The sequence below is a fragment of the Papaver somniferum genome, chromosome 1 (genome assembly GCF_003573695.1).
Source record: "Papaver somniferum cultivar HN1 chromosome 1, ASM357369v1, whole genome shotgun sequence".
In the NCBI taxonomy this organism is placed as follows: Eukaryota; Viridiplantae; Streptophyta; class Magnoliopsida; order Ranunculales; family Papaveraceae; genus Papaver; species Papaver somniferum.
The window spans coordinates 171339531-171350011 of NC_039358.1; the positions used below are offsets into that span (position 1 = coordinate 171339531).

General features: G+C 37.6%; 2 protein-coding genes across 3 annotated transcripts; one reads left to right on the top strand and one right to left on the bottom strand.

The window, feature by feature from the left end:
• Positions 1–644: 644 nt before the first annotated feature.
• Positions 645–7922, top strand: LOC113307996 (guanylate-binding protein 1-like). Of its 2 annotated transcripts, XM_026556464.1 has the most exons (14): positions 645–1068; positions 1603–1764; positions 2244–2309; positions 2491–2634; positions 2744–2857; positions 3159–3260; positions 3350–3535; positions 4304–4393; positions 4472–4606; positions 4806–4928; positions 5136–5221; positions 5297–5909; positions 6011–6088; positions 6503–7922. In XM_026556464.1, exons 1-14 carry the CDS (start codon positions 769–771, stop codon positions 7541–7543), a joined length of 3240 nt encoding a protein of 1079 aa, XP_026412249.1. In that variant the 5' UTR covers positions 645–768; the 3' UTR covers positions 7544–7922. The 2 variants fall into 2 exon arrangements, with proteins under 2 accessions (XP_026412249.1, XP_026412258.1); XM_026556473.1 differs by lacking the exon at positions 1603–1764.
• LOC113308007 (NAC domain-containing protein 73-like) lies at positions 7911–9894 on the bottom strand. Its single transcript, XM_026556482.1, has 3 exons — positions 9356–9894; positions 9052–9250; positions 7911–8893 (listed from the first exon to the last, which is right to left on the bottom strand). Exons 1-3 carry the CDS (start codon positions 9530–9532, stop codon positions 8310–8312), a joined length of 960 nt encoding a protein of 319 aa, XP_026412267.1. The 5' UTR covers positions 9533–9894; the 3' UTR covers positions 7911–8309.
• Between the last annotated feature and the right edge of the window lie 587 nt (positions 9895–10481).

Sequence of the window (10481 nt, forward strand, 5' to 3'; positions counted from 1 at the left end):
AGAGAGCGTTTCAGCATCAATCCTTGATAAAAACATGTGTTCTCTTCTTTAATATAGCCGCATAAGAGCCTTCTTTATGCGCGCCTTGGTTGCCTACTTCATGCGGATTCCTAAACGCGTTAGTATTGCCATCTTCGAGCTGTTTCCCAAACTCGGGCGAATTAGGGTTCACAACATTAGGATTTGCAGCGTTGTTCCTTGGAACATAGATGCTTCTTGTTCGAGATTGATTCCAAATCCTTCTAGGTTGATTTTCATGTTGATTGTCTAAAACAGACGAATTATTGCCTTGATTTCCTTTTGATTTTGCGCCATTGAAGCGCAAAATCAAAAGGAAATTAAGAACGCAAAGAAAGAAAGGGAAGGAGAAAAAATCGGAGCTCCTCTCGTGAAACCCTAGTTTTCGCTTTTTTCTAACAATAGGTTGGATAAATGTATAGTAAAGTGTAGGAGTGTAAGAGTCCCTAGCAGTGAGTCGCATATTTGACTCACAGACCACGCGAAGCTGTCGTGATGATAAAGGCAGAATCTTGTCTTGGTTTACAGAATTAGCAAAAATACCCTTATTATTACCCAAAATAGCTCTTTGACCCAGAATATTTCCGTATTTTCACAAATAAAAAAAGCATTTTCTTTGCCTTTTCCAAAAGCACTATTGCTTCCACACTGTGCTTTAGGTTTCTAGCTTTCCCTCTCCCCGTTCTCAATTTTCACTCTACTTTCTCTCTAAACTACAGTCAAATTTCATAATTTCATTGTCTTTCGCTGATGGTGAAACTCTTCAGTAGAGGAGGAAACTCTAACTCTAATAGCAATAACCATGGAAGAGACATAGAAATTTCTTCATCATCTCATCATCATCAATTACACAATCAAAATTCATCCTCCACTGCTTTTGTCTCTGGTATGGGTGCTGCAAGACCGGTTCGTCTTGTGTATTGTGATGAAAATGGAAAGTTTCAAATCGACCAACAAGCTCTTACTACTCTTCAACTCGTTAAAGTGCCTATTGGTGTTGTCTCTGTTTGTGGTCGTGCTCGTCAAGGAAAAAGCTTCATTCTGAATCAGGTTTTTCCTTTACTCATCACCTCCTTAAACTTTAAATAATGAAGCCCTTTTTCATTTCATTTCTAGGGTTTCTGTATTGTTGTTTTTTCCCCACAATTTTAGTTAAAAGTATTAATGTTCAAAGCGAAATGGGCGGAATTTTTAATGTCGATCACACTGCCTAAATTTCTTGAATCAAGAACTGAGTCCCAGAGATTTTGGCTAAATCTTGAAATTAGAATAGCTAGATGAATGAGATGGGTAAGGTGAGAATAGAAATGGGTTTCAGATGGTTATCGTGATAATGCATTCTTGTATTTAACCTTCGCGATTCTCTAACCTGCCTATTTGAATGAAAATGGTTCTCTCTGTGTAGTTTTGTGAGTTGGTTGCATTTGTAGTAGTCTGTATTCAAGGTTCCCACTCAGGATTGCCCCTATGACTGTGATACCATGCTAAATAATGTTAAAAAAATTATGGAAATTTATTTTTTTTATATTGAATTTTCATTTCTCTATCTTTATCATTTAGCTTGCTTTCCGTAATCTACTGTAGCTTCTTGGGAGGAGTAGTGGATTCCAAGTTGCATCTACCCACCGACCCTGCACTAAAGGGCTTTGGATGTGGAGTGCACCAATAAAGAGGACTGCCCTTGATGGAACTGAATACAGTCTTATACTGTTGGATAGCGAAGGAATTGACGCATATGATCAAATGGTTACAATCTTTTCTCATAGGACTAAATTCTGTTAAGTTTTGGTACTTCCTAAATGTTCTTATTTAGCATGTGTCCAGAATGATTTTAGCCTTTTTTCCCGTAAAACATTATTGGTACTGCACTAGTACATTGGAAACTTTCTTTTAAGATCTATCTGTCAAGTTAATTTTCCGAAAAACGTTACTGTATATATCTTATACAAGCTAATGAAGCGTAGTAATTACAGGCTTACATATATGCCCTACATCAAGTAAGATAAGCATGAAAGATAGCATACTTCGTGCACTTATTGAAGTACTGATTTTTTGTATATTTGAAAATAAGTTTCTGTTTCAAATTACCCTCATTTTGCACCAATTTTCATTTGAATGTGAGATTTTCTGGTTCCAGTTTGGTTATGTAATTTGTCTTACTTCGGTTTTGCATGCACTTCTTATTAACGGTATCTGATTAGTTTCCTGTATCTCTTTCGTGGCAGGGAACATATAGCACACAAATATTTTCCTTGGCTGTCCTCTTATCAAGCATGTTTATCTACAACCAGGTCCGAAACTCATACTGGGTTATTGTTTGGAACTTCTTTTACTTTTAGATATATTTTTGCTGTTAACTTGTCAGCTGCATTCTTGTTACACAATGAACTTGTACACAAACTGTAAGGTTACTTGTTTCTGTTGTATGTAGAACCCCTGCTTCATATGTCTTTTTCTGTCTTCTTTAACCAGATGGGTGGTATAGACGAGGCTGCACTAGATCATCTATCTCTTGTCACTGAAATGACTAAGCATATCCGCATTAGGGCCTCTGGAGGAATGAGTACAGCATCCGAGCTTGGGCAGTTCTCTCCAACATTTGTTTGGCTTTTGAGGGTGAGCTTGTTTGACATTTTTCTAACTTGTTTTGTTGGGTGACTTTGAGATAGGGAGGAAAAATGTTATCACTTTAGCAACTCATTACTTACTGATAGATCCTTTACAGGACTTCTATTTAGAATTGGAAGAGGATAATCGAAAGATAACACCTCGTGATTACCTAGAGCTTGCTTTAAGTCCGGTGCAAGGTGGTGGAGAAGGTATATCTTCCAAAAATGAGGTATTGTAAGAGAATGCACCTAAATAGTTTTTACAAGTTGATCTTTAAATAGCGATATAGGTGTACTTGCTCTGGTGGGTGTCCGTGTGCCTGCACATTCCTCTTCTACTTATTGCTGTTCGCTAACTAATATATGTAATTACGTAAAATGTATTATCTATTCGTGGATCATATCTTGGTTAGTTTTTGGTCTGTCTATGGTCTTTTATGCTTGGTGTCGAAATTTTGAATTTCAAATGTTAGATTCATTAGTTTGACCTAGTGATGTGCTTAACTATTTTGATATTGAAATATTCATTAGATTCGGGAGTCCATCCGGGCACTTTTTCCAGATCGTGAGTGCTTCACCCTCGTGCGGCCTTTGAACGATGAAATGGAGCTCCAGCGACTTGATCAGATATCTGTGAGAACCTTAGTATTTGTATATAGCTTGTTGCCAGTTAAATGTTGTGGAATCATAAGCTCATTTGGTCTATACGTTTTACTATGCAGATGGATAAATTACGGCCAGAATTTATATCCGGTTTGGAATCGTTTACAAATTTTATTTTTGAGAGAACAAGGCCAAAGCAAATAGGATCTGCCACAATGACAGGCCCCATTCTTGCTGGTATCACACAATCATTTCTGCAAGCCCTTAATGATGGTGCTGTGCCTACAATAGCATCTTCATGGCAGGTTAGTTAGCGCACTAGATTAAATAAATGATTAACTTTTGAGCTAGTTTTGGCTCTGTAGCTTGATATTCTTGGGCTCATTGATGCTAGTGACACCTTGTATGAGTAAGGTGTTGCCTTGAATATCGAGTTTTTCTTCTGTACTCGTATTGGTAATAATTTTATTCTAAGGTATGCATTAGATGGAACACATGTTTAGCTAAGCATAGTTTAGAAAGATTACGATTTGTGAATTTGTATACCAGACATGTTTACCTTGATTGAAAGTAAAACTAAGGAAAAAGTTTAGGGTTTTGTTATTTGGACTTTCAGTACTCATTTTAGTTGTTAATTTGGTGTGTCAACGGCACCTTGTTATTCAATTTGTTGCTGAATCGACAAGTATTGACACTTGTACTTCTGTTGGATGCATGTAGGCATTACAACAGCTTTGTTATCCGGTAAACATTTAAATTCAATAAGGTCTTCTTAAAAAATTGGAACCACAAAGTGAACAAGAAAGATGCCTGCCTTTATATTCAATATGAATCTCAACCATTTGAAAAAAGAATGTACATATACATTAGGCCAACCCCCAACTCTTGTGTCTCAGTATATTGTATTTTTAAGTCGCCGTGTCAGACACCTCATACCGGTCTGAAACACCAGTAGTCATACCCGTGTCATTGTTACAAAGGACCTGCACCCATCCTCCCTTCTTCAAGGTTGAGTCTTTTATTATTAGTATCATTCTGTTCAGTTGAGTGGTTGATTAACTATTATGCTGCAGAATGTTGAAGAAGCAGAATGTCGGAGGGCATATGATTCAGCTGCTGAAGTCTATATGTCTTCCTTTGACCGATCAAGGCCTGCCGAGGAGGTGAGTGAGTATGTTACCATAGTACTGTTTGCAAGTAATAGTTACCCTCTCGTGGTCTTAATTAGCATCATGTTCTAGGTTTCCTTGGGAGAAGCACATGAAGAAGCAGTTCAGAAATCACTAGTTTCTTTTAATGCAATCGCCGTGGGGTCTGGCCTTACAAGACAGAAGTATGAAAATCTTCTTCGGACTTTCTTCAGAAAGGCATTTGAGGTGATGCATTTAATCCTTATTAATCCTTATTTGCGGTTCGGAAGGAATAAGGCATATTTGACTGTTGTGTAAGATAGGGCTTGCATTTTTTTAGTAATTGTTTCTTTGACTTGGTGTCAGTTGGCTGAGTAATTCGAGGCAGATCAGACTTTGTTCCCTGAAGAAGTACACCTATGTGCCTTTTTGTTTTGTTCTGCAGGATCATAGAAGGAATGTTTTCTTGGAGGCAGACTTGAGATGCACAAGACTCATACAAGGCATGGAAAAGAGATTGAGAGCTACTTGTCACGATTCCGATGTTAAAATAGATCATGTCGTAAAGGTAAACAGTACTGTAGCTTCCTATTTATTTGCCGTTCTTTGTTTTTACATGTATTATATGTATCTTTCTTTCAGTAGATAAGCTCAGGAAATTTCTAATATCCATTTGAGAAGAAATTTCAGCTAGTTATGAAAATAAATATTCCTCGCTCCTACCAATTTAATATCAGGATCTTTGTTCACATGACATCTCTGACATTCCATGCAGGTTCTTGATGGTATGTTATCTGAGTATGAAACGTCAGCTCATGGTCCAGCAAAGTGGCAGAAGCTTGCCACCTTCTTACAGCAGAGGTTTGTAATATTCTATTTTCTCATTTACAGATTTATTATGTTGTTGTGTTTATCTTATACCATAAGAATTCCCAGCTTGGAGGGTTTAGTATCTGACCTGGCGAAGAAGCAACTAGATCAAGCTAGATCAGACAAGGCTGCACTCTCTTTAAGGTGCCGCTCTATTGAAGACAAAATGGGGTTGCTTAACAAGCAAATTGAAGCAAGTGAGAAGAACAAATCCGAGTATCTGCAGCGTTTTGAGGATGCAATCAATGATAAGAAGAAGCTTACAGAAGATTATACAAGAAGCATAACTAATTTGCAGAGTCAGTGCAGCACATTAGAGGAAAGATATTCGAGCTTGCTGAAAGCTGTGGAATCTGCGAAGAGGGATTCCTTCGAATGGAAACGAAAGTACGAACAAGTAACTTCGAAGAAGAAAGCAGAAGTAGACCAGGTCAATGCTGAGATTTCAGCCCTTCTTTCCAGAATTAGTTCTGCTGAAGCTAGGCTAGCTGCTGCTCGCGAGCAAATTCATTCTGCTGAGGAGGAAGCTATGGAGTGGAAAAGGAAGTTTGATTTCACTAGTCAGGAAACCAAAGCAGCTTTGGACAAGGCAGCAACCGCACAGGAACGTGTAAACACCCACGTAAGACTAAAAGAAGATGTTGTTAGAGCAAAATTCACTGCCAGTTTGTCAGCAAAGGTGACTAGCTCTCTGTTTATATATATACATTTATTTTTTTACATTCATATGAAAGGCCTTGGATGTGCTATTTAGTTATTTCTCTCATTACCGAATCTCAGGATGAGGAAATCATGGATAAGGCAGCAAAACTTGAGTATGCAGAAAAGCGTTTGACAACTGCAAGTTTAGAGTTGCAGGTGAGTTTCTTCAAACCTGAAAATGCTGCTGTTGTGTACAAAATTTTGTATGTTTCTTTTGTATAAGAACTTTGTTTTTGTATGTATTTGGTTAAAAAAACTTGTATGCATGGCGCTTGATTTACCGTAAGTATGGATACTGTACATAGGCATTTAGTATTCAGTCAGACCTTCTCAAAAATGTTACAATATGATCAATATGGCCCATGGTGGGTGCTGATGTGGAGGGTAATATCCTCTCACTTAAGATCGTCTTCACAAAAAGTAATATTTTCAAACAAAGCCTTCAATACGAATTTTCTAATTTTTCAGACTAATCTGTTCCACGTTAAGATTTGATTAACCGTCACAACTAGCTGCTATTCCTAGTTGGAGTTTTCTCCCCGTTGAGCATTCTTTTTCATCTATCTGCAGGCTGCAGAATCAAAACTGAAGAGCTATGAAATGGAGCTTTCCCCTCAAAAGCTAGAAATCAAAGAGTTGAGAGAGAAATTAGAATCTGCCAAGGTTGCTGCTCAATCATTTGAAAGAAATGCCAGGGTGTTGGAACAAGAAAAGATATACCTGGAGCAAAAATACCTACCTGAGCTCAAAAGGTTTGAGGAAGCACAAGAAAGGTGCAGAGTCGCTGAAAAGGATGCCAAAAGAGCTACCGAGCTAGCTGATACAGAATGCAAAACTGCAGTAATCGCTCTAAGGGAGAAAAATGAGGTTCAGCGATTGGCAATGGAAAGGGTAGCCCATATTGAGAGGCAAGAAAGGCGACTTGAAGGTTTGAAGAGACAGAAAGCTGACCTTTTGAGGGAAATACAATTTATCCGTGAATCAGAAATGGATGCTGTTGCGAAAGTCGGTCAACTGGAAGCCAGGGTCGAAGAGAGAGAACAAGAGATCGATTCGTTATTAAAATCTAATAATGAACAAAGGGTGAACACTGTGCAAGTCCTTGAGAATCTTCTCAAGGCCGAGAGAGCATCCCGAGCAGAGGCCAATCGAAGGGCTGAAACCCTATCATTGCAGCTTCAATCTACTCAAAGCAAGCTGGATTTACTCCAGCAGGATTTCACTTCTGCTCGGCTGATTGAAACTGCACAGGACAGTAAATTGAGGACTGCTTCCCGGCAAAAACGTTCAAGGCCCGACGATTATGAATGGGAATCTGTTCAGGATATGGATATTGATGAGAATATAGTTAGAGAGAGAAAAAGATCAAAGAGCACAGCCACAAGTAGCCCTTTCAAAAACATACAGGTGATGGAAGGTGGTGGTTCAGATATCAATACTGTTGAAGAGGCCAACCAAAGTCAGGGATTGCTAGACTATACAAAGTTTACTGTGGTAAAACTCAGACAAGAGATCACAAAACATGGTTTTGGTGCTGATTTGCTTCAGCTGAAGAGTGCCACTAAGAAAGATGTTCTCAATCTATACGAGAAACGTGTCCTTGGAATGTAGTCCCCTATTTCATTCTCTCTCTGTCCAGCTTTCTTTCTGTGTGTACAGAATTCGTCCTTTGGCCATTGAGTGTGTGTATCTTTACCATCAACAAACTTATAAAGCGAGGAGTTTGATTTTGATTCTGAGTATTGTACAAATGTTGTTGATTGATCTAGGTTTTTTCTGTATAGGTTGTTATGCAGACAAGTAGTGTATGTGTTTGAAAAATACCAAAAATGTAGAAATTTGGTCTTTCACTGATCCGACTCTGTGATGAGTTTCTTACTACTTTCTTTCTTACTGTGGGCAAGTTCGCCACAAATTGCAGTCGTTGAAAATATATAGAGAAGGATACATTAAAATTAGATCTTTATTTTGAATGTAATTAAAGAACCAACTATATGTTTCATAGTAAATTCCAGCAAAATACATGTCACATGATGAATCATTCTTTGTACAGTTATGCATACAAACCAAATTACACGGATCGTCCAGCAATATAGTACTAAAATGTCATGAATTTTGTAAGAGTTGATGTTCACTAAACCTAAGCCATAACCAGGAGGAGCCTCTGAGCACATCCTTAATTGCCTAAGCCAAAGCTCACTTGTATTTGAACACTTATTCTCAGGCTTCCTTCTCTTTATCCACTGACGTATGACTTTTCTTAACTTATTTCCATCGAGTGTTACTCACAACAACAGTCATCTCCTCTGTAATTGCGTGCAAATAATACTCCAGCAAAGAATGCTTTACACCCTTGGTTAAAACTGAACCACGAGGTTTAGGTAAGAAAGGAAGACCCACCAGCTTGATGAAGAACAAAATTAGGAATCATCTGATGATGAGATGGGCCTCCTCGATTTTCAGTGCCAGCTTCACCGTATGAAATCATACGAGTGCTAGGGTTATAGTATTCGGCATTAGATTCCTTATATAAAACAGTAGTCGAGTTATTATCATACCCATGATTTTGAACCCTGGGTTTAGCGGGAAGTGATAATAATGAGTCCTTGGCAGCTGATGACGAATTACATTGCCTAGGTTGTGTCTGGAAGAAAACTTTTGAAACAACTAATTCTCCATCTTTTTCTTCTTCATTATTACCTAGATGGTATTGATGCATCACCCAGTTAGTTTTCTCAGGCTTTCTCTTCTTACCATAGTTAGTATAGAGAACAAGTATTTTCTTGTAACCTTTTAGCTTCCCACCAACAAAAACTGGCCTAGTTTTTCCAGTTTTATGCCAACGTGTTTCTCCACCATCTTCATCTTCCGTGTGAACCTTCCTTCTTTTCCTAGTTCCTGTTGTATACGCCTTTGAAGGTCGATGAAAGAAGTGCCGGATCAAACCATCTTTGTTTACTCCTGAGGGAGGTAGAGTGAAAAAAAAGAAAACTGTTATATATATATATAGTATGCACATTCTCATGCATGTAATTTTCGTTGCTTAAGCTGTGATTACTTTCAGTGCATTGAGTTTTTGGGATGAATAATATATTTAAACATATCTCATCTAGTCTTACCTGGTAGCTTCTCAGGGTGAGTATAACAAATTCCATTCTCTCCTTCAAGTGTAGGGATGAATTCATCAATGAGTGGGTGATGAATTTGATGATCTTGAGCATCAGACCTCACTTTTCCTTCTAAATGCTCTAGAAGTTCACTATCTGTCGGATCAAACTTAACTCCAGCTGGTAGTCCTGGTAAGTCATGAATTCCAGCCTACATACAGATATGAAATGATTAATATTTCAAAACCATAGTTGTAACCCCGTACCTATCAAACAGTTATGTTTTCATTTGGATGCAATATATAAGATTAAATACCTTTTCTTGGCTCTGAATTTGATAACCACAAGAAGGGCAAGTTTTACAAATATTGGTTTGATTTATTTCTTTGGAATTCTCGGCAACTTCTGCAACGGGATTATTCGAAGGTGGAGATCTTTGATCACCCCCTACTCGTTCATCGTCATCATCCTCGCAGCTGTTGCACCATGTCATTTTTCTTTGTTAATAGAAATTATTCCCATCACCCACAGCAAACCCACCAAACCCTTCCCTTACTTACAAACAGTAGTATAGTTCTTCAAAATAAGCTAAATATTCTTAATTGAAGAAGGGACAGAAAGAAGATCTAGTAAGCCCCAGAATACAAAAATAAAAGAAAAAAAAGTTTCAGTTCTTCCTTAAAGCATATGTTTTCACTCGACAAAGATTTTCTTAAGGTCTGGAAAGGAATTGAATTCTTCTACACTTTATTTTTTTCTCCTTTTTCTCTATATGATTGAGTACTTCATGATATACTACTACCCAAACACATATCAAACCTAAAAAAACAATATTAGGACAGAAAAAGAGAGATTTTGAGGATCTATATATCTATTTTGTTCTCGCTACCAACCTTTGAAAATAGGATAAAGATTTTCTTTTCAAGAACTTAATAGTAGTATAATTAAAGTAAGCTAACTTGAATCTTAAGTTTACGTTTAATTAATTTTGTGTACTGCTATACTAGTTTTAAAATACGACTGAATTTTGGTTTGAGAGAGGGTGGTGGTGATTACTGTAATGTACGTCGTTTGCGTGTGCTTGAACAAAATGGTAATTGTGAAAGAGAATCAACTTGTTAATATAATCTCTCATTTTTTATCTTCTACTGCATGTAAATTTTGCTATACATGTAAAGCTCAACTATATACATCAAAACTTATTTAATAAAATAAAATCAAAGATGAAAATAAAAAGGGTTGAGTGATGATGAGGAAACCTCGATTCTTAAAGGGATCGACGTTTCACCACACTATAGTGATCACCACACTTCAGCTTTAGCTTAGAGAAAGACTTGTAGTTTTAGAGAGAGAAAAAATGTGTGAGTGAGAGCGTGTAAGGTCTTGTGTCACCTTAGAGTATATCCAAAGACAGAATACATATGCCCATTTTTCTCACCGGT